This window comes from Quercus suber, unplaced genomic scaffold (genome assembly GCF_002906115.3).
Source record: "Quercus suber isolate HL8 unplaced genomic scaffold, Cork oak 2.0 scaffold_781, whole genome shotgun sequence".
NCBI lineage: Eukaryota > Viridiplantae > Streptophyta > Magnoliopsida > Fagales > Fagaceae > Quercus > Quercus suber.
This window is the reverse complement of record NW_027070217.1, coordinates 113,172-133,378: the sequence shown is the minus strand read 5'-3', so window position 1 is coordinate 133,378 and position 20,207 is coordinate 113,172. Positions and strand designations below refer to the sequence as shown.

Sequence of the window (20,207 nt, the reverse complement as noted above, 5' to 3'; positions counted from 1 at the left end):
CTGTTCAGTGACCATTAGCTTCTGCCATAGGATCTCAAGCTCTTTCGCCATTTGAAAACAAAGTACTTCCTTGACCTCACCACCCCGAAACAGGGGGAAGAACACTCAAACTCCCACAAGCACCTGTGGGACTCCAACTGCTGCTACGTGCCAAAGGCTCGAGGGCACGATGTTTGACATTATATATATATATATATATATAAATTACTCTCTTTTTCTTCCTCCTTAAAGAGAGGGACCAAAATCGAATAGACCCCATATTGAGAGACAAAAAAAAAAAAAAAAAAAAAAACATTTTATCCTAGAAAAGATGTCCTTTGAAGTCAATGCCTTAACCCTAACTATATTGAGCCAATCTAGATAACTTTCCTAAGTAATCTGAGAAACTCAGCACTACTTCCACAATGATTCTTTGTGACTAAACAATAAACATGAAAGTGAGAATCTTTTTTAGACAGCTCTTGGGACATAACGCATGAAAATTAAAATAACTAAACAATACATGTCCAACCACTTGAGAAATGTGATCGAAACATGTCACCCAAATTGCAAGATCATGAAATTTATGGGGCAAATACTTTTAGGGACAAATTTGTATTACCATGAGATTGTAGATACAAAATCAATTTACATTCTCTCAGCTGTTCGACTAAAGTAAACCAGAAATTCTGTATTACCCTCAGCACCCTTCAATGGTGACTCGATCCACCCATTGCTAAAATCCAAAATTCTCTACACCCTTTATAATTTTTCAAGAACCTGCATAAACAAACTCAATTAGTAACTTAGCTTAAAAAAAATTCAGAGTTAATGCCAATTATGTTTTACTACTAGTAAAAGAACAAAGGAAGGAAAGGAAACTCTGTACATAAAAATATAAGAAAGGTTCCAAAGTAGTCCTATTATATCTCATTTCTTAGCTAATAAATGGCGCCTTAAGGTAAAAGAAAATAAAGGGAAATTAACAAAACTTTAAGGAATTCCCACCAACAAAAGTATGGAAGGTTGAGAAAATTAAGAATCTAAAATATTGCACAAAATCAAGTTTCATCCTGGTACAAATCAGTCTTATCAAATTCATGCTTGAGAGAAAATTTGCTGCAGGACTTGTCTTGATGACTCTTTTGAGGTGTTAATACATAGCAATTCAAGTAGTTGGCTTGGCTCTAGAAGGTAACCTTATGTTTTTCTTTTTTTAAAGGATAAACTAAAGCCTTTTTCTTTGGACATAGCGCTAAATCTGAAAGTCAATTATCAACCAAAACGGGGGACACATGCATACCTCTTGATGAACCATAGGATCTCTCACGATCCCACCACTTCCTACCTGCAAAGAAATTGAAATTTAAATTCATAAATAAATGGGGTCTCTTAGTATCAAACATTACACTTCATTGCTTTTATCAATTAAATGCTACCCATATAAAACATTAAAAGAAACAAGCATATAAGATGATCTCATTAACCTACAAAACTGTCTAATTATTAGTATAAGATTGAATCTTAGACAAAGAAACTAGGATTCCATACATATTTATCAGATAAATACTACCTCCGTCCCACTTTGTTTGTCCTCTATTCCATTTTGAGATGTCCTAAAATATTGTCCTGTTTCTAAAAATAAAAATCATTAATTTACTAATGTTCCTATTATACCCCTATTAATTTACTAGTTCAATTTTTTGATAAATTTATTTAAAGGTAGTTTTGAAAACTTATACATTTTTAAAAGGTAGACAAGACAATAAATGATGTTCCCTTAAAAAATTTGACTTTTCAAACAAGACAAACAAAGTGGGACGGAGGGAGTAATTGTTAACATGGAAAATGTGTTCTTAGACAAGAAAATGATAAAAGCCTAGGTAAAATCTATTTGCTTTATTTTTTTCGCCAAGAGCCTTATAGCTCATTCATGTTTCCAATAGAAACATCCAAGATTCAAATCTCCTTTCCCCTATTGCAACTATCGAATTATCAAATATCTATATATGGATAGATTCTTTTTTTGGATAAATTATCTTTAATCGATTACAATATGCCTATGTAAATATCTTTTAGTGTATCTTTGTTCAAAACAGATACAATTGTGGGACAACCTATTAAAACAATAGGAGACAGCTGTCCTCTAATTGTTTTGACGTGTGATGATGAAATACAATAGCCCAACTCCTGAATGAGGCAATGCTCTGTTTGTGACCTTCAATCAATCTATTTATGTTCTGGACTACTTCCTATACAGAGAGTGAATTTGATTCTCTTTCGATTCTCATGTTTCTTCTTAGAAATTTTTTTCCAATTCATTACATTTAGAGCTTTTGGTGCCATTGGGCCATGGCCTAGGTGGGAATAGAGCGGGTAGCCATTAGATTTCCTCTTTAGTTCAAATGATCAACACAAAAATCAAGCCTTAGTCCCAAATTTTCGGGGTAAGCTATTGATCCTCAACAAATCATTCAAGGTTAGCCACTTGTATTCTTTTATGCCATTCTATTCAATCTAAAGTCAAACTCTCAATTACTTCATTAATTGACATGTCCTTTTTACTACTTCTGCTAATCTTATTTTGGTCTTCCACTATTTTTTTTCCCCTCAACTTGAATAAACTCATTCTTTCTCACCAATGCCAAAATCACTCTCCTTTGAACTTGACTAAACCATCTCAAGTGACTCTACCTCATATAGTTCAACCATACTAATAAAAAGAAAGTGTAAATTACACATACCTCCCATGAGGTTTAGGGGAATGACATTCCACCCCAAACCTAATAGAAATNTAATTTACTCACGGAAAAGGAAAAACAATCAATGTTGATGCTGAATAGCATTCTATTTAGCAACGTAATGTCCATGTGCTTTCCCCACAGTCACAACCCTCAACCAGTTACAAAATTAAGTGTGTAAACTTGCATAATTCTTCACTAATTCATGCTTTAGGTTAAGCATGTCAAGAATCAGCTAAGTCTCAAGCCGAAACACTAAAAAGAGATCTTTGCCTTTGTTAAAGAATTTGTACACAAAGCAAGACCTGTTTCATCAAATTTGACACAGCTCCCGGTACTTATACTAGAATGGGGCTAATGCAGGACAGAAAAATGGTAAAAACTATGTCAATGTGAACCATTAGAAAAATATTCTGAATTAGCTTCATATCACTGCAGGGAATAGAAACCTGTGTAGGGAGACTGCCAGAAAGATTAAAATATACACAACAATAAGAGTTTCTTACTTGTGATCTTCGAGCTTCAAATTGAGGCTTAACCAAGGTAACTAAGCTTGCCTCTTCCTTCATCACATTGACTACAGCAGGCATGACCTGCTCAAAATGTACATAACATATAAAGATCTAAACATTTTAAGGAGAAAATGAATAAAGAACCAAATAGTAGAAATGCAATTGTCAACAATGTGTGTGTGGTGGAAAAGAAAACTAGTATGTGATACATATAACTAGCACAATCTCTTTCGAATAACATTTTATTTTATGGAAAAGGGTATAAGAAAGTAGTAATGATTTAAAGCATCAAGTGAAGGGGTGATACATGTAAATAAGTATAGATGTGGAACATCTCTGATGCCTAAGGGCCTGTTTAGTAGGCAGCATGAAGAAGTGAAAAGGGTGGAAAGGATAGGAAGGATTGAAAAATGGGAGAATGGAAAATTAGCGTATCTTTCTTTGTTTGTTAGGAAAGGAAAATGAGAGGAAAGAGATAGTGATTTGTAAAAATTTACTTTTAAATCCCTATTATATAAAAAGCAATCTTTTAGCATTAGCTAGATATTTTCCTCTCATCATTCCTCTCAATTTGAACGGATTAAAATTGTGGGCTAGGGGAGATAATAACCCCACCCCATTTTCCATCCTCTCTTTTCTCTCCTAGCAAAGAAGAGAATATACTTTTTTTTTTCCTCTCTCTCCTCTCTTTTTCATCCTTCCTAATATCACTCCAACAAACACGCTCTAAATAAAATAGGCTTCTAAAGTTCAATTTTTGAATTGACAAAAGTCCAAGAAAGGAAAAGGAGAAGAATCATAGTCAACCCAAGGGGTAGCATAATTGGCTAGGAACCACACCTCATGAAGCAGATACTAGTTCAAATCTCCCCTTGGAATAAAAATAAAACTATTTATTGAAAAAAAAAAAAAAAAAAAAACCTCATAACCACACAACCACTTAATACTTCAAAAGGATGGGTTGAAAGCAACCAGTCAAAAAATTCTTTAAAACATAAAAACACTACATTTTCTACCACTATTCGAAAGCTTACCAAGAGAATTGAGATGAATGAAAGATCCAGAGTCACCAAATCAACCTTTTGGGGGAGTTCAGAAAGGTATCTTAGATTTGTCCTTTCTATCACACAAACACATTCATCTCGACGAATTTTGTCAGCCACCTAAAGAAGTCAGTAGTGATTACTGATAGAACCATTAATGATCAACAGTTCTTATAAAAAAGTGGACATGGGAGGATCATCATATTAATAATTTTTGGGTAAATGTCGAAAAATTGCATCTGCGCTAATAAAAAAATCTGGCATAAAAATGAAAATAAAACAGAAGCTGCTCTAACAACATATTAAGTATAAGTTCTATTAACTTAACAAAAAATGTATAAGTTAAATTCAATTTCTACAATAAGCAATTTAAAAAAAATATATATATATATATTATTTAAGACCAGAGGTTATATAAATTTTCCTTTAGAGGATGTGATTGCTGATGGAAAACTAAAATGCTAATTTAGTCATCTTATGTGAAAATCAAACATTTTAGTCCCAAAAACAAATTCAACCCTTTGGTCCCTCTTACAAACTTTGACTGGGCAAGTGTTCTCAACAAACCATTTCTAGAATAATGAAATGACAAAATACTTTTAGTGTTACATTGTAAGACCAAAAAGCCCTGAAAGTCAAGCTCTAAGGCTAATGATAAAATATCAACTTCTGGTATCTAAGTCTCAAGATCCACAAGGAGCCTCAAAATCACGCTCTAGGGATAATTCATGTACAAAGGCTATGATGATTTTTTTCCTAACGTAAGTAAAAGAATCTCTATTAAAAAAAGAAGACAGTTTCAACATACATGAAGTGTATCAAAACACTCCAAAAGAATTACAACCTGAAATTCAAAAGGTCTAAAACCGATGAGGAAGCTATACTGCATATAATAGTAATTCAGTCATACACAGATCCCAAAAAGACTAATTAATAACGTGCTGAGGACATTCAACACCTTCAAAAATCCTACTAATTTTAAGTAGATTTTGGCAAGATAAGGATGTTCCTTCTTTACAATTTTTTTTAGTTAACTGATTATTTAAACTACTTACCAAGCTTCACAAAATTAGTATGCAAATATATATAATAGTATTCTAAAAGTGGAAGTAACTCATGGGCATCTCAATTTTGGAAATTAAATGCTGCATTTTAATTACTGATATTTTGAATTATAATAAACTAACTTACAAAAATCATCAATTAAAGAGCGCTAATTAGAAAGGCCTAAAATATCACAGCAAGAAAGATTCAGCATCATAATAAGCATAGAATTGCCATCAAATATTTCCTATCACATCTTCAATTAGAGACAACCATTTACAGTTTTTTTTTTCTTTTGTAGAGCATCCACAGCTGGGCATGGATATGCCAAATGTAAGATGGGTTTAGCATAAAGGCCCCAAAAACCCCCCACAGCTGGGCTTGTATAAAGCAAGTATTGCAAAAAAATTTGCAATACTGCTACAGTGCAATTCTACCTTTAGAATTGCACTGTAGCACAATTGTAAAAAAAAAAAAAAACTCATATTTTATTCAGTTTTCCTTTATCAATTCCTCTCTCTCTCTCTCTCCGGTCACACTCTCATCTCCTCTCTCTAGCTTTTTTTTCTTTTTCTTCTTTTTCAGTTCACTCATTCAATCCCTCCCCCTCTCTCGTCCCTCTCTTCCCTTTCATTTTTTTTTTCCTCTCTATTTTCCCTTGAATCAAGGGTTTGATGTGGTGGCAAATGGGTTTGATGTGAGTTTGATGTGGTGGAGCTCATGGGTTTGATGTGGTGGAGGATTTCCGTGGTGGTGGGGATGGGTGATTGAGGGTGACGGTGTGGAGCTTGCTGTCCAGCGTGGTGGAAATCGGCGTGGAGCTGTGAGCGTTAACAGTAGATCGGATCGGAGGGGAGGTGGAGAAGCACCAAGCCACAAACGGAGAGAGATGAGAGCGGGTTTTGCTGTGAAAACGGGTTTTGCCGAGATGAGAATGGTTTTTTTTTTTTTTTTTTTTTTTTTCGCCAATCTGGGTTGATATGGATGATGGACGATAAAGGAATGGAGTTGTGTGGAAGAAGGTGATGGGTTTTGCAACGATGTTGGCGGCTTTTTTTTTTTTTTTTTTTTTTTTTTCCGCCGATCTGGGTTGATATGGATGATGGAGGATAAAGGAATGGAGTTGTGTGGAAGAAGGTGATGGGTTTTGCAGCAATGTTGGCGGCGTTTTTTTTTTTTTTTTTTTTTTTTTTTTTTTTTTTTTTTTCTCTTTCGCCGATCTGGGTTGATATGGATGATGGAGTTGTATGGAAGAAGGTGAAAAGTAAAGTTAATGGAGGAGTCTGGAAGAATTGTGAAAAAAAAATATATATATATATATATATTTTATTGCGTAGAAATATTATTTTAATGAGTAGAATAGGAAAATAAAAGTTGGGATGTTAGGAGTATTGTAAAATTGTATTTGTATAATTGATAAAGTGGCTTTTTAGGATGGTAAAATATGATGGGATAGAATTCCCGGATGCGGATGCTCTTAGCACTGGAGAATGCTAATGTCATATGTAGGGAGAATTTGGCATTTTCAGCCCCAAAATGCTTTGCATCAAGGAATGCTAAACCCAAGTATTGCAAATTTTTTTGCAATACTGCTTCAGTACAATTCTAAAGATAGAATTATACTGTAGCAGTATTGTAAACCAAAAAATTATATTTTATTCCCTCTTTTCACTTCTCTAACTTTTCTCTTTCAACTCATCTCTCTCACAGAGCTCTCCTCTCTCTTTCTCACTGATACCATTTTCTTTGATTCTTTCTCTCATTCAATCCCTCCTTCTCTCTCATCCCTCTCTGTGAGGATCGGTGCCCATCTCTAGATCTTACGGCGTGGTGCCGCGGCGTGGGCGTGGGCGTGGGTAGGTGGTGCCGCGGCGTGGCAGATGTTCGCAGTGGCGTGGGTCTCTTCCCTCTTTGATCTCTCTTTCCTTTCTTTTTTTTTCTTTCTCTTCCCTTGAATCAAGCCTCCGTGGGTCTCATGGTTTGGTGGAGATCATGGTTTGATGTGGCAGATCGGGGCGGTGCTGTGGTTGATGATGGATCGGGGTGGTGTTGTGGGTTTGCCGTGGGTTGTGTGGGTTCGGATCGGCGTGGGTGATCGGTGTTTGGGTGTGGTGTTTGGGTGATCGGCGTTGGGCTGTGGATTTCTGCAGGTGGTTTTTTTTTTTTTTTGGGTGATCAGTGATCGGTGTGGTGCTTGGTGTTTGATGGTCTGGGTTTTTTTTATTTTATTTTATTTTTTTTATGGTAGATTATGGGTGGCTGGTGGTGGTGTTAGGTGTGTGTAATGCAACGGTGGTGGGCATGTGGTGATGCTGTTTTCTGTAAAATTTGTGGTTGTTGAACAGAAAGAACGAGAAAGAAAGAATAAATGATGTAATTGGAGATATATTATTTTATTATGTAGATATATTATTTTAATTAGAATTGGAAAATAAAAGTTTGGGATGTTGGAGGTATTGTAAAATGGTATGGTATAATGATAAAGTGGCTTTTTGAGATGCTAAAATAGAGTAGAATTAGAATTCCCTAGTGCTAATGCTCTATCCATCCAAAGCTAAAAAAGAATGGGACTTCACATCCAGATGCTGTCTAGCACAAATTCGCTAAGCAAAAAGAAAGAATTAGAACTTCACATCACCTGCCCATAGCCTACATCAACCCCATAAACAAATGATGCTCCATATTGAAGCAAGCAGTCAGTAAATCCTCCAGTGGATAACCCTGAATCAAGAGCTATTTTACCAGCAACACTGATGCCTAGCTGTTCAATGGCAGCTTCCAGCTTATATCCTGCTCTATATCCAAAAAAAAAAAAAGAGCTTAAATTAATATATATTCTCACCAAATCTACCAGTAATATAATTTTTTTGTATTAAGCATGCATGATGCATTGGTTTAGGAGAGTAATCACCTACATACATATTTTGGAATTTCAGCCATTATTTGCACAACAGCCTTCTCAGAGACAGGTGTTCCAGCTTTGTTCACCACCTTTCCATCAACGGACACTTTTCCTACACCAGAAACATGTTAGAGAGAGAAAGGATATTTGATGTTGGGGGGGGGGGTGGTGGGGGGGGGGGGTTGTAGTCTACACTTTACAATGCAATTTATAATCAAAATTTTCAGCCAAGATAATAGCATGTTCTTAGAAATTTGCGAGATAGATACCTACAAACACAATAAAACTAGTATAGGGTCCAAGCAATACTGAATTATGTGGGAAATGCAAATTGGATTAAAATTTAAAACTACAGCCAGTTTTATTTTGGAAATATATGGGGAAAAACCTGATTTCAATTTTTTTTTTTATTACATAACCAGTTGATATTGGTAAGGCCATATTAAATCTAAAACTAAGGGTGTTAAGGAAACACCATATGAATTTATCTCTACTAGTTATTACCCTAGGTGGCAAGAGGATGTATGGGTGGACACGAATGGGGGAGAACTGGTCTAAGCTTCAGATGATGATCCAAAAACTGAAACAAACTGGAAAATTTATTTGATGCGGTTGTCAATCCAACAGGCATTACTGACAGTTGAAGACAGTTCACAAGACTACTAGCAGGCCTAATGGCCTGCATGGCCTTGTTTTTATTTGAAGATAAACATGCATAGTTACAGTTAGTGAGCAACTTGTTAGGGTATTGCTTTAACCAATTTCCCACCATAACATTTGCTATTTGTTTTTGCCACCACTAAGGTTCATAAACAAGCAATTGCCTAAATCCAAATGTCACAGATATTGACATACATTATTAAAAAAACCCACAAAATATCCATAAACCTACATGTAATCATATTATTCACTAAAGTGCATTACAATATGTTATAATATAAAAAATGTCACTTACCTTGTAGGATCCATGATTGAATAAAGGTTCGGCTGTATTGCTGAAATCTTTCAAGACATATTTCATCCAGCCTCCTTTTCCTGAAAATGTCAATGGCAAAATGAAATATGATATATGAAAAATGATAAAAAGGTTTCAAGATTAATAGTCAATATTTATTTGCAACAAGGTCAGTTTTTTTTATCTTCTTCTCTGAATCAGTCTTGAGACTATTATCAGTAATAAATGGCTACTCCAAATATTTAATCAATAATACTGGAATTTTTCTTAACAGAGAAAGGTTCATCTCAGCAGCTCTAATTTTGTTTCTAAAGGACTTGGATGAACTTGCTTATTATGTTTACATAATTTTAAAATTTAATAAAATTTTTGGGTTTGCTTAATTGCTATTGTAATTTGTGATTATTAGTTTAATGTTAACTAAGCCAGCCTTTTAAATCTTTAAATAGCATTTCAAAGCATCAATTTCTTTGAAAGGATATCATAGCATGGATAGTAAAGGACTTTCTCACAACCGAAAGGGGGAAAAGCTTCTTTTACTTAAAACAAGTATTTTTTGCTGATGACATCACCACCACCTACTCCATGAATCTGATGAGACTGCCACTACTATGAAAAATTATGCTAGGAAGTGACCATATAAGCATCAACTACATCACCTCCACCATCATCTGTCATTGCAACCATTAACAACCAACACCACCATATATGTCATCAACAAAACAACCAAGCCTTAGTCCCATATTTTTTGAGGTTGGCTATGGACCCTCAACAAACTTTATGTACCTCTCCCTCTGAAAATATCACAAGCATTTCCTCTAGGACAACTAATACCACCACTGCCTCCATTTGTGCAAACTATTCCTTTACCCGGTGCACAAAATTGAAAACTCCCACTTTGGGCTACCACTAAGCCTACAATTATTTCAGTGTTTCTCCATTACGCTCTATTGACATCTAATTAGAAAAATCGAGGCGATTTTGTCACATATCATCAACTAGCTTAGCCACTACCCACCAAGTATGGTGTGGAGGGTGAGGTCATAGGTTCAAGAGCATCATAATTCACCAATATATAAGTATGTATGTGTGTGTCTAACCAATCAAAATAAAAAATGTGTGCGCTTATATATATAGACCTTGTGTAATTCTTTGCAATGTTAAATCACTCCATGAACAATGTTAGGATTACATTGCCTTGTTATACTCATGCTTGCAGAATATCAAGATGATCGAAGATTAATTACCATCTCATCATAAAAAATGTTAGATTTCAAGTATTTTTAACTTTAAAATAACGATTAGATAGTAAGTATAATCCAATTAACAGGAAATTTGGTGTGCATATTAAGAACAAAGAAAATATGTGATTTAACAGTGGAATTCTTCAATCTAATAAAAATTTATGAAATGGTGTAACATCGCAAATAATTACCAAGTCTATCTTGATCCTAATCTTATACTTGAGAAAAAGTCTAGAACTTCCATTCAATGCCTAGAGAGTAATCAATCTAGAGAGTAATCAATACAAAATCTAAGCAACATAGTGAATTAGAAGCTAGAACCAATCAAGATTAAGGTTTTTTCTTAGTCCAGTCAAAACATAAGAAATCCTCAACTTTCATCTCTTCTCCCTTCCATTTTCCTAGCATACAAACAGTGCAGAAGTAGTAGATTCATACACCATATACAAATCGGCATTGATTCTTACACACTTCTTATTGTAAATCGTCTGTACACATCACCCATTTCACATTTTAAAATACTGAAAAACAGTAACAAGTTAACAAACTGCTATTGGAGCTAGAAAAGCTTACTTCTTTGGCGCTTGAAACTTTCCAGAACTTGCAACAGCATAGCTTCTAAAGGGACTGTAAATTTGGGCCTCGACCCACCTCACTAAAATCATTTTCAAAAAGAAAAAAGCAATAATTAGACCAAAAATCCACATAAAACGAAATGGGTTTGTTAGAATTATTAAGATTCAATCAACGACGAACTAAACAAGAACAGAGAGAGAGAGTGGAGAGTGTACCAGAAAGCTTTGGAGATTTGGAAAGAGAAAGAAAAGACAAGATTGGAGTGGTATGAAGCAAGCGTGAGATACTGGCAATGGGAAGCTTTAATAGCTGCGGGGCCATTTTTGGCCGAGTCTTCTTTCCCTCTCCGTTTTCACGGGAAAGCAAGGCAGAGCAGAGAACGGTCCGAAATTCTTATGAAGAGATAAAAAGAGGCCTTGCATATAGCCCATTACATTCTGTTCAAAGGCCTTAAGCCTAATGTTAATAGTAATTATCTATTCGTCTGGGCTTAAGGTGATAACTAAATTAAGATCTAACATTTTTTTTTTAAAATGAAACTATAATATAACATTTTTTTTTTTAAATTACATATACAATACAAAAAAAAATTAGTTAAACTGTTAATTTATAATAATTGTTTTTATAATATAAAAAAAGTTATTTCTATTGGTTAACGGTTAGGAAGAATGGGTAAAATTGTTTGTTTATATAAAATATAACTTTATCTTGCATAGGAATGTGGATATCTTTTTTTTTTTTTTAATGGAATCTACATTCCCACAAAAAGGGTACTGAGTGGGAATTCAGATACTCCTGTCATCTAATTTCCTTGTGTAATTTGTAATTAATTGTGGTAATTTTTTAACATTCCTAAAAATCCTAAAACATTAATATATACCGAATGCTACCTATGTGTTTGAGAGATTATGAGTTCTACACAAATAAAATCAACCGTCTATAACACATATCCAATGAAGAGTTTTTTTTTTTTTTTCATATATTTTTCTTTGATAAAAAAAAGTTACTTTTTATTTATTTATAAGTAAAGATATATACTTATTGGTAAAATTTAGGGGCCTTTTTATATTTGGTGGCCTTAGGTGATTGCTTAACTCACTTATAGCAAGAGCTAACCATGGGTATAACCATTTTAAATCTTGCCTCTTCAAGAGTTTAGTGTTGCAATTTGTTTCTTGAAGGGAGGAGTTCCACGCCCTTAAGAGCATCTTTATCAGATGTTGCAAAATTTTTGCCATTTTACCACATCAAACACCTACTTTATTATTTTATCACATCATTTTACAACATCTCATTTATCAGATGTTTTATAATTCAATCCTATACATTAAAATAATATTTCCTACACATTAAAATAATATATTATCCCTAATTCATTATTATCAACAACAGCAACAGCACCAACAACCCACACCGCAGCTCAACCGCCACAGCCCACAACCACCGGCCACCGCCACAGATCAACCACCGACCACCAATATCAGCCACTTGCTACCAAAAAAAAAAAAACTCAAACAAACACTACAACCAATATCAACCCTTACACCAGAAAAAACCACCATCAACCAAAATCTCATACCCATCCTAAATCTCACACCCACAATCCGATCAGCCTACTACCATCAAACTTCAGATTCAGCCAACCACCAACAATCAAAACAACCAACAGACAAAAAGAGAGAGAGAGCGATCGGTGAGATCGGAGCGGCGATGACGATGGCGATGATCGGAGTGGCCTCGCCCATGCCACTTGAGCCTCCAACGGCGATGATCCGATCGGAGTGGCGATCCGATCGGAGTGACGATGGCAATGAAAGAAGACCGATGATTCGCCGATCGGAGTGACGATGGCGATGAGAGAAGACCGATGATCCGATCGGAGTGGCGATCGAATCTGAGTGACGATGGCGAGCCGGTGAGTGAGAGAGAAGGGAAGAGCTGGTCTGATGTGAGAGAGGGAGCCGGTGTGTGAGAGAGAAGAGAAAAGAAAAAAAAATGAAGAGAGAGGAGAGAGAAAAGAGAATATAAAAAGATTAAAAAATTTGCCATATCTGTCCGTACCGTTGCAAATTTACAACGGTACTGTAGCAATGTGGTATAAATTTTGAGATTTGCCCCATCTCATAAAGCTTCATTTTTTTGTTTGGTGTGGTAAATGTGCCAAATATTTGGCATTTGGCACATTTACCACACCTGATACAGATGCTCTAACTGACATGACAAATATGATGTGGCGTGTAGTCCAAGTACACTTTTGTTCTTTATTAAAAAAAAAAAAAAGTAATGAAATTTAGTAATTTTATTGTTGGTTACTCTTTCAAGTGAGTAGTAAATTTGTGTTTCTAAACTTCAGGTCTATATGATGTTTGACTGCTTTTAGTTCAGACCTATAATAGTTTTGATTTCTTGGCTTTGTTTATTACAAAAACAAACACCAATGAACTACACAGAAATCTAAGTCAAAGTATTTTTTTTCTAAGTTATAAAATTTTAATATGTTATAACCGTAAAAGATCTTAAGTTTATTGTTTGCTTCAAAAGCAAACGCCATATGTTAAAAATTTCTTTTAAAAAAAAGTTTTTTTGTTTGCTTTTATTGTCAAATTAGGTTCATTAATTTTTATGTGATAGGCTATAGTTATTGAGTTTTAATATAGAGCTATATAGAGCTTTGATTGTCAGATTAGGTCCAACTAAATAATGAACCTAGAAATGGTCTGTTTGGAATCTAATTATTTTGTTGAAATTGAAATTTTTTTACTGAAAGTATTTTAGATAAAGGTAAAAATTAATTAAAATAGTACAGTGAGACTCATGTATAGTACCAAAAAGTGTAGTGAGACTCATAAATAGTAGCAAAAATAAACTTAATAGTAAAATAAGTTGGTAAAAATAATTTTTGCCAAACACACATTAAGGGTCTATTTGGGATCCTCTTATTTTGCTAAAACTGAAAACTTTTTATCGAAAGTACGGTAGATAAATGTAAAAGTTAGCTGAAATAGTACAGTATGACCCATAAATAATACCAAAAAATGTAGTAAGACCCATAAATATTATTAAAAAGAAGTTAAATAATAAAATAAGGTGACTTTTATTTTTGGAACCAAACCAACAAGTTCACTGTTGATGACTTTCTTTTGGTTAATGTTAGCAATAATCATGATTTGTCAATGTTGACATTGACAATAATCAAGATATTTTTATGTCCGAGCAACTAGTGGAGACAGAAGCCCAAAACCGAGCCCAAGGTCTATTGTAGCTCAATTTTAATATTACACGTGTCCCACCCGAAGTCACCCGCCCCAAGCGGGATTTTTTAGAAAATAACTACAAAATTCAAACAATATTATTAGTTAGCCAACGTTTCAAACATATTGCATTTCTAACAATTCGACTTCAGAGGAGTCGATTTTACTGTTCATATCGCCTATTTTTGCGCCACGTAGATAAAGAAATCGAGTCTAGTGGACTCATTTCTTATACACAGAAGACGACTTCAGAGAAGTCGTCTTCTATACAAAGAAAACGACTTCTCTGAAGTCGTTTTCTTTGAAATCCCAACGGCCCAGACAAATAAATACACATATAGCAAAACTGACATTTGTGAGACTTATTTCATAATGGAGTCTTGGAGGCTGTGAAGACCCTCAAGGAAGAGCTGGGTTGTCCAGATTAAGTATTTAACATAATCAAGAAACTCCTACTTCTTAGACTTTTCTCTTTGTAACCTGGTCTTTTTCCATTATATTGGTAATCTTTCATTCCCTCTTTCTTTTTTCTTTTTTTTTTTTCAGCTTTTCCCTGTTTTGGCTGTTGAATATACCCAGTCCACCCAAAAAAAAAAAAAAAAAAAACAGAGGGTTTACGGAACACATCTCTTTGAAAATTATCAAGACTTTTATAGTAATACGATAAAATGCATTAATAAGATTAGGACAAAGTTCAGCTATAAACATGTTTGTAGTTAATAGCAATAGTTCCCATTAAAAAACTAATATGGTTACATATTTTGGAAATCTAACCGTTCGATTGCATGTTTTTTGTATTCTTTACAGTTTACACTCATGCCAAATTTCATGTCAATTGGATGTTATTATTATTCGATTCATAAACTTATTTTTTTATGTAAAATTTTAAACTTCAAAAACTTGAAATTTAAATATTTGATTGATGACATAATTATTGATTATAAGAAGAAAATATAATCTAATGATGAATTTGTCAAAGTTAAATGAAATAAAAATATATTGAGGATAGCTGAAGCAAAACTATGTCCATAAGTTTAGACTTTCCTCTCCCATGTCACAAGACAAGTTTAGGTGGTCTCCAAATAGCAAAGGTACATTCACGGTTAAATCAGTTTACTTGCTAGATTAAGAGTACAGTTTACAAAATCTGTTTTCTTGCTAGACCAAAATGGAGGAAATCATGAAGATTAAAGGTAAATGAGAGATTAAAGCCACTGTCATGGGAGATTGCCTGGAATATACTCCCACCCCCCCCCCAAAAAAAAAAAAAAAAAATCTACAAGAAAGGTTTTTGAAGCCGATTATGGAAGCAAACTCAACCAGGTCGGTTTAAAACCAATTTTGATGTTGCTATTTGACAATGCAAAAATGCAAATTGAAGTGATTACCGGGGTATGCTATTGTGGGAGAGCCTTCAATGCTTAAGTTTGTATTCATTTATATATTTTGTATGGAGTTAATATTTGTAGGTTATTTTTTTCCTCATACCTTAGCAAATGAGGTAGATTGTCCATTTTATAAGTGGCCTAGGTAGCCGTTATGCTCATAAAAATATTCATATAATTAGAGGTGGTTATTACTCTGGGTGTAACGGTCACTATCTTGATGAGAATTTAAGGCGTTTAATCTTTCTCTTTGATGGCCTAAAACATGCTACTAACCCTGTAACTCAAACACTTTCCTCTCCCTAGATCCCCAAGCACTTTGTGAATAAGGATGTGTCAATTTAGTTACAAGACTCTTGGCTGATTCTTGATAACAATTGTATTTTCTTTTTCTTAAATAATCTTTCAATTATCTAGTGTGAGAGACTTGCATTCTTCATATCAGTTTCTTATAAAAGCATGTTTTCCACGGTTGATGATGCATCTCACTTTTTTCTGAAAGTAATTTTTTATTGTTTTTGTTTTTTTACTGTAGCTCAAACACTTTCCTCTCTCTAGATCCTCAATCACTTTGTGTATGAGGAGGTGTCAATTCAGCTACAAGACTCTTAGCTGATTCTTGATAACAATTGTATTTTCTTTTACTTAAATAATCTTTCAATTATCAAGTGTGAGAGACTTGCATTCTTCATATCAATTTCTTATAAAAGCATGTTTTCCAAATTTGATGATGCATCTCACTTTTTTCTGAAAGTAATTTTTTACTGTTTTCCAAGGGTTTCATAATTGGACATTGAACCCATTTCATATGATGGGGGTTGCCAGTGTATTGGGAATAATTTAATATTGTTGAAAAAGAAGCAAATTTTCAACTGGTTTTATCTCTTAAATAAATAATTGAACATTGTTGGAATTTTCATACCTGGGTCACATATTAATTAAATAGTTAAGTTTCACAATGAGTAATAATAACAAAATAGTGAGTAATTTTCTTAGTTTTCCTATGTGATACATAGATTAATTCAAAATTTTACATAAAATAAATTTTAGTTTTTTCTAATATTATTGAGATTATCATAATAATTAGTGAGTCACTCAAAACTTTTTTTTTTATACAAAATAGGAATTCTACTATAATCTAATCTAAGTGTATATGTTATTTTCAAAAATGATCTAAGTGTATATGTGTGTGAAGTCTCTCTCCTAGAGACTTGAACCTTGATCCTTACCTCCCCTCCACAAGAATTTTATACATGTGGAGTCATCATGCCAAGAACCTACATTGGTATCACTCAAAACTTTTAAATTAACTATCGTCAGAGATGCATAAATTGAGCCACTTGACATAAAGACAATTTATATTAAAATACAAAACTATTATAGATAATTAAAATAATATTAAAATTTATTTTTGGTAATAGAATTTTAAATTTTTTAAAACTTAAATAATAGAGTTTTACATAAATTAAACTATCTTAACAATGAATAAGATATCTAAAAATAATAATTAATAAAATAAACTAATTTAATAAATTAATGAGAGTGTACAACCATTTATGAATATGACAGAACAACGTCGCAACATCTTTTGGCTTGCTCCTGGATGCAAAATGAGGTTGTTTTGAAACGTGATTTCACTTATTCCATTTGAAAAGACGTCATTATGCGCTTAGGGTGATTTTCTTTGCACAGTTGTGTCTTCTTTGCTTTGTCCCAACCCATTTTGTTCTCTTTCCGCCACTACAATTATGTCAAAATAAGCAGGGGCGGAGCCACGTAGTGGCTTGGGGGCCCCATCCCCTGCACCAAAAAAAAAAAAAAAAAAAATTCCATTAGAGTTGGTAGAAAAAAAAAATTAGGCCCCCATTATTGGACAGCCGGCCCCCCATGCTCAATTCTCAACTATTCTCCCAAGCCTAGTTTTAGTTTTAGGCCTTATCACCTTATGTACTCCAAATAAAACAAGCTGGCCCGCTCAAGTCCAAACACTAAAAACAAAACTTCACTTTCTCTTTATCTCAAAAAATCCACCCACTGACCCACAGAATCCCTTTCTTTACTTCTTATTCTTTTGTTTTGTCTTCTTTGATACACTTTCATTTGCATTGATACCGTTGCCTACCTACCAGCCCCTAAAACTCCAGTCCTCTGTACTCACAGTCCGACAAAAAAAAAAAAAAAAAAAAAAATCCTAACCAATTTTTTCTTTCTTCATCAGTTTTAGTTTTGGAACTTGGTGACTACTTGGTGACTAGTGAGTTTTCTTCTCTTTCTTAAGCATTAGACATTCATCTCTTTTTAGTGTTTTTTATTTTTTTTATTTTTTTATTTTCTCAACTATCTACATCTAAATATTCACATGCTCTTTATATTTTCATAGATTTTTAGTGAAATACATGATTGAAGGCATGGGGAGATTGTTTGTGATGAGTCTTGAAGGGAAGATCTAAAGTTGGAGGCAGTCAGGTAGAGGCAATAGGCATTACCACATAAGTGACCTATCTTTACACTTTGTGAAGACAAAGTTTCTAAGGTAAAATTGTTTTGATTTATTACCTATTTTTGATTAGTTAGATATCATGTGGCTATAGATGTGGCTGTGGGTGTTGTTAAATTGTTTGATTCATGTTGTGTACCAATACTTGTGTGTTTAATTTTTGTTTTTGTTTGAGAGGTTATTATTAATTAAAGCTGTATTAAAAATGGGTTGTATGTTTAAATTATAGTGGAAATTTTGTTTATTTCTTGAGTATGAATAACATCAATATAATGAAGTAAAAATTTCTAATTAAAATTTTATTTTTTAAACTTCTTTTCAGGTTAATTTTTAAGTCATATTCTTAAAGCTAAAAGAATTATGAGCAAGCGAAAAACAATTGATGCATTCTTTAAGAAAAAAGATGTTAGTAATTCAGAAATTAGGACACCTGTGGCTATAGAAATAAATGTTGATACTTCAATATCTGATGAACACCCTGACCCTTCCAAATGTTCAAGAATTCAATCTGAAAAGATAGATCGTGATCCAGGATCACGTAAACAAATATGTGAATTCCCTATCAACAAACAAGATGAAATCCGACGAGCTTATTTCAAAGAAGGTCCATATCAACCTAAAAATATAGACTATCCATAAAACGATGATACTCGTCGTCATTGATTTCAACCTTCACGGTTTGAATCGGCCCCCCCATGTAAAAATTCCTGGCTACGCCCCTGAAAATAAGAATTTTCTTATTGATTAATTTGTGCCTACCTAACTACCTCTCTATTTCTTTAAGCCTTGTCAATATATGTTTTCTTAACACAAAATCTTGATTCACTTGATATAGATAACCGGTGAAAGGGACTCCTCCAATGGTGACCCACAATGGTTTTGCTTCCGAGTATGCAATTGCAAGATGATAATTGTAATACGAAACAGTTGTTACCAATCCAAGGCCAGGGATTGTGGAAATGCAGTTGACCATTTTTTAGCTAGAGGAGCAAAATTATCTCATGATCTAATGGTCTCGATGGAAGATGTAATACTAGACATTCTTCATAAACTTTAGACTAATTTAGCATTAAGTAATTAATGGTGTAAAGACCTGGTTTGAACTCTTAGCCCAACAGGTATGTGGACTTAAGCCCAAAAAATCCAAAATAATAAATTTGTAGAGAATGGGTTGGAAAACTGGACTTTAGTGAATTAAGTAACAACCCAATGGATTTTGGAGACAAAGAAAGAAAGATAATAAACGTTCACTAGAGAAAAAGTCCTCGGCCAAGTCCGAGGAGACTGATTCTTAAATATTGCTCTTAAAGATTTGTTACAAGTATGGTTCTAGGTTGCTATAGTGTTGCTTTCTTGAATTTTCGATCCCCCTTCCTTCAAGGGTCTCTTACATTATATATCTCCCCACTGGTGATCTTGGTCTCCCATCAGAAACCCCTTCTGGCTTTCTGTGAGTTGTGGTCACTAAGGCAGCATTGTTCAAGAGTTTTCTCCACATAAATGCGGCTAGAAAAATAGCTGCAGTGCATTTAATGTAGTGGTCAAAGCTTTTCCTTAGGTACCCCCTAACTTCCACCTTTTGGTATACTCGAGGTGTATGTCCCTGCCACTAGAGCGTCCTAGAAGATCGTTGTGATCAATGGGAGCCATCTCCGGTCCGTGTTTAGTTTGTCCGAGGAGGTACTCCTCCTTGAACCACCCCTCCATTCGTATTACGTTCACGAAGCTCTGAGCTCAGACCACTAACTACTATTTAATCGTCCTTGGATGACTCATGCTTTCGGCCAAGGCTCAAGGCCCAATATATCATTTGGGCTCTTATCCCCACAAATGGAATTCTAGTGTTCTTTCTAATAAAACGACTTTTTTTTCCCAAGGTAAGTCTGTAATCTTAAAAAAAAGTAAGTTTTTTTTTTTTTTTTCCAAAAAATATTTTTTTTTACCTTTTTTTTTTCTACTTTGAATAAATAATTAAATACTATTGTAAAAACTAAAAAGTAGGTTTTTGCCAAGAGTAAGTTTCTTAGCAGTTTTTTTTTTTTTTTTTTTTTTTTTTTTTTTTTTTTTTTTTTTTTTTT

General features: G+C 33.9%; 1 protein-coding gene across 2 annotated transcripts; it reads right to left on the bottom strand.

The window, feature by feature from the left end:
• Positions 1-559: 559 nt before the first annotated feature.
• LOC111999438 (uncharacterized) lies at positions 560-11,417 on the bottom strand. 2 transcript variants are annotated; one of them, XM_065767179.1, is made up of 8 exons: positions 11,212-11,417; positions 10,994-11,075; positions 9,177-9,256; positions 8,231-8,327; positions 7,958-8,114; positions 4,267-4,395; positions 3,227-3,313; positions 560-1,327 (listed from the first exon to the last, which is right to left on the bottom strand). In XM_065767179.1, the coding sequence occupies exons 1-8, from the start codon at positions 11,315-11,317 to the stop codon at positions 1,235-1,237; spliced, it is 831 nt and encodes a 276-aa protein (XP_065623251.1). In that variant the 5' UTR covers positions 11,318-11,417; the 3' UTR covers positions 560-1,234. The 2 variants fall into 2 exon arrangements, with proteins under 2 accessions (XP_065623251.1, XP_065623250.1); XM_065767178.1 differs by having other exon boundaries at positions 8,231-8,333; positions 11,212-11,416.
• Positions 11,418-20,207: the final 8,790 nt, after the last annotated feature.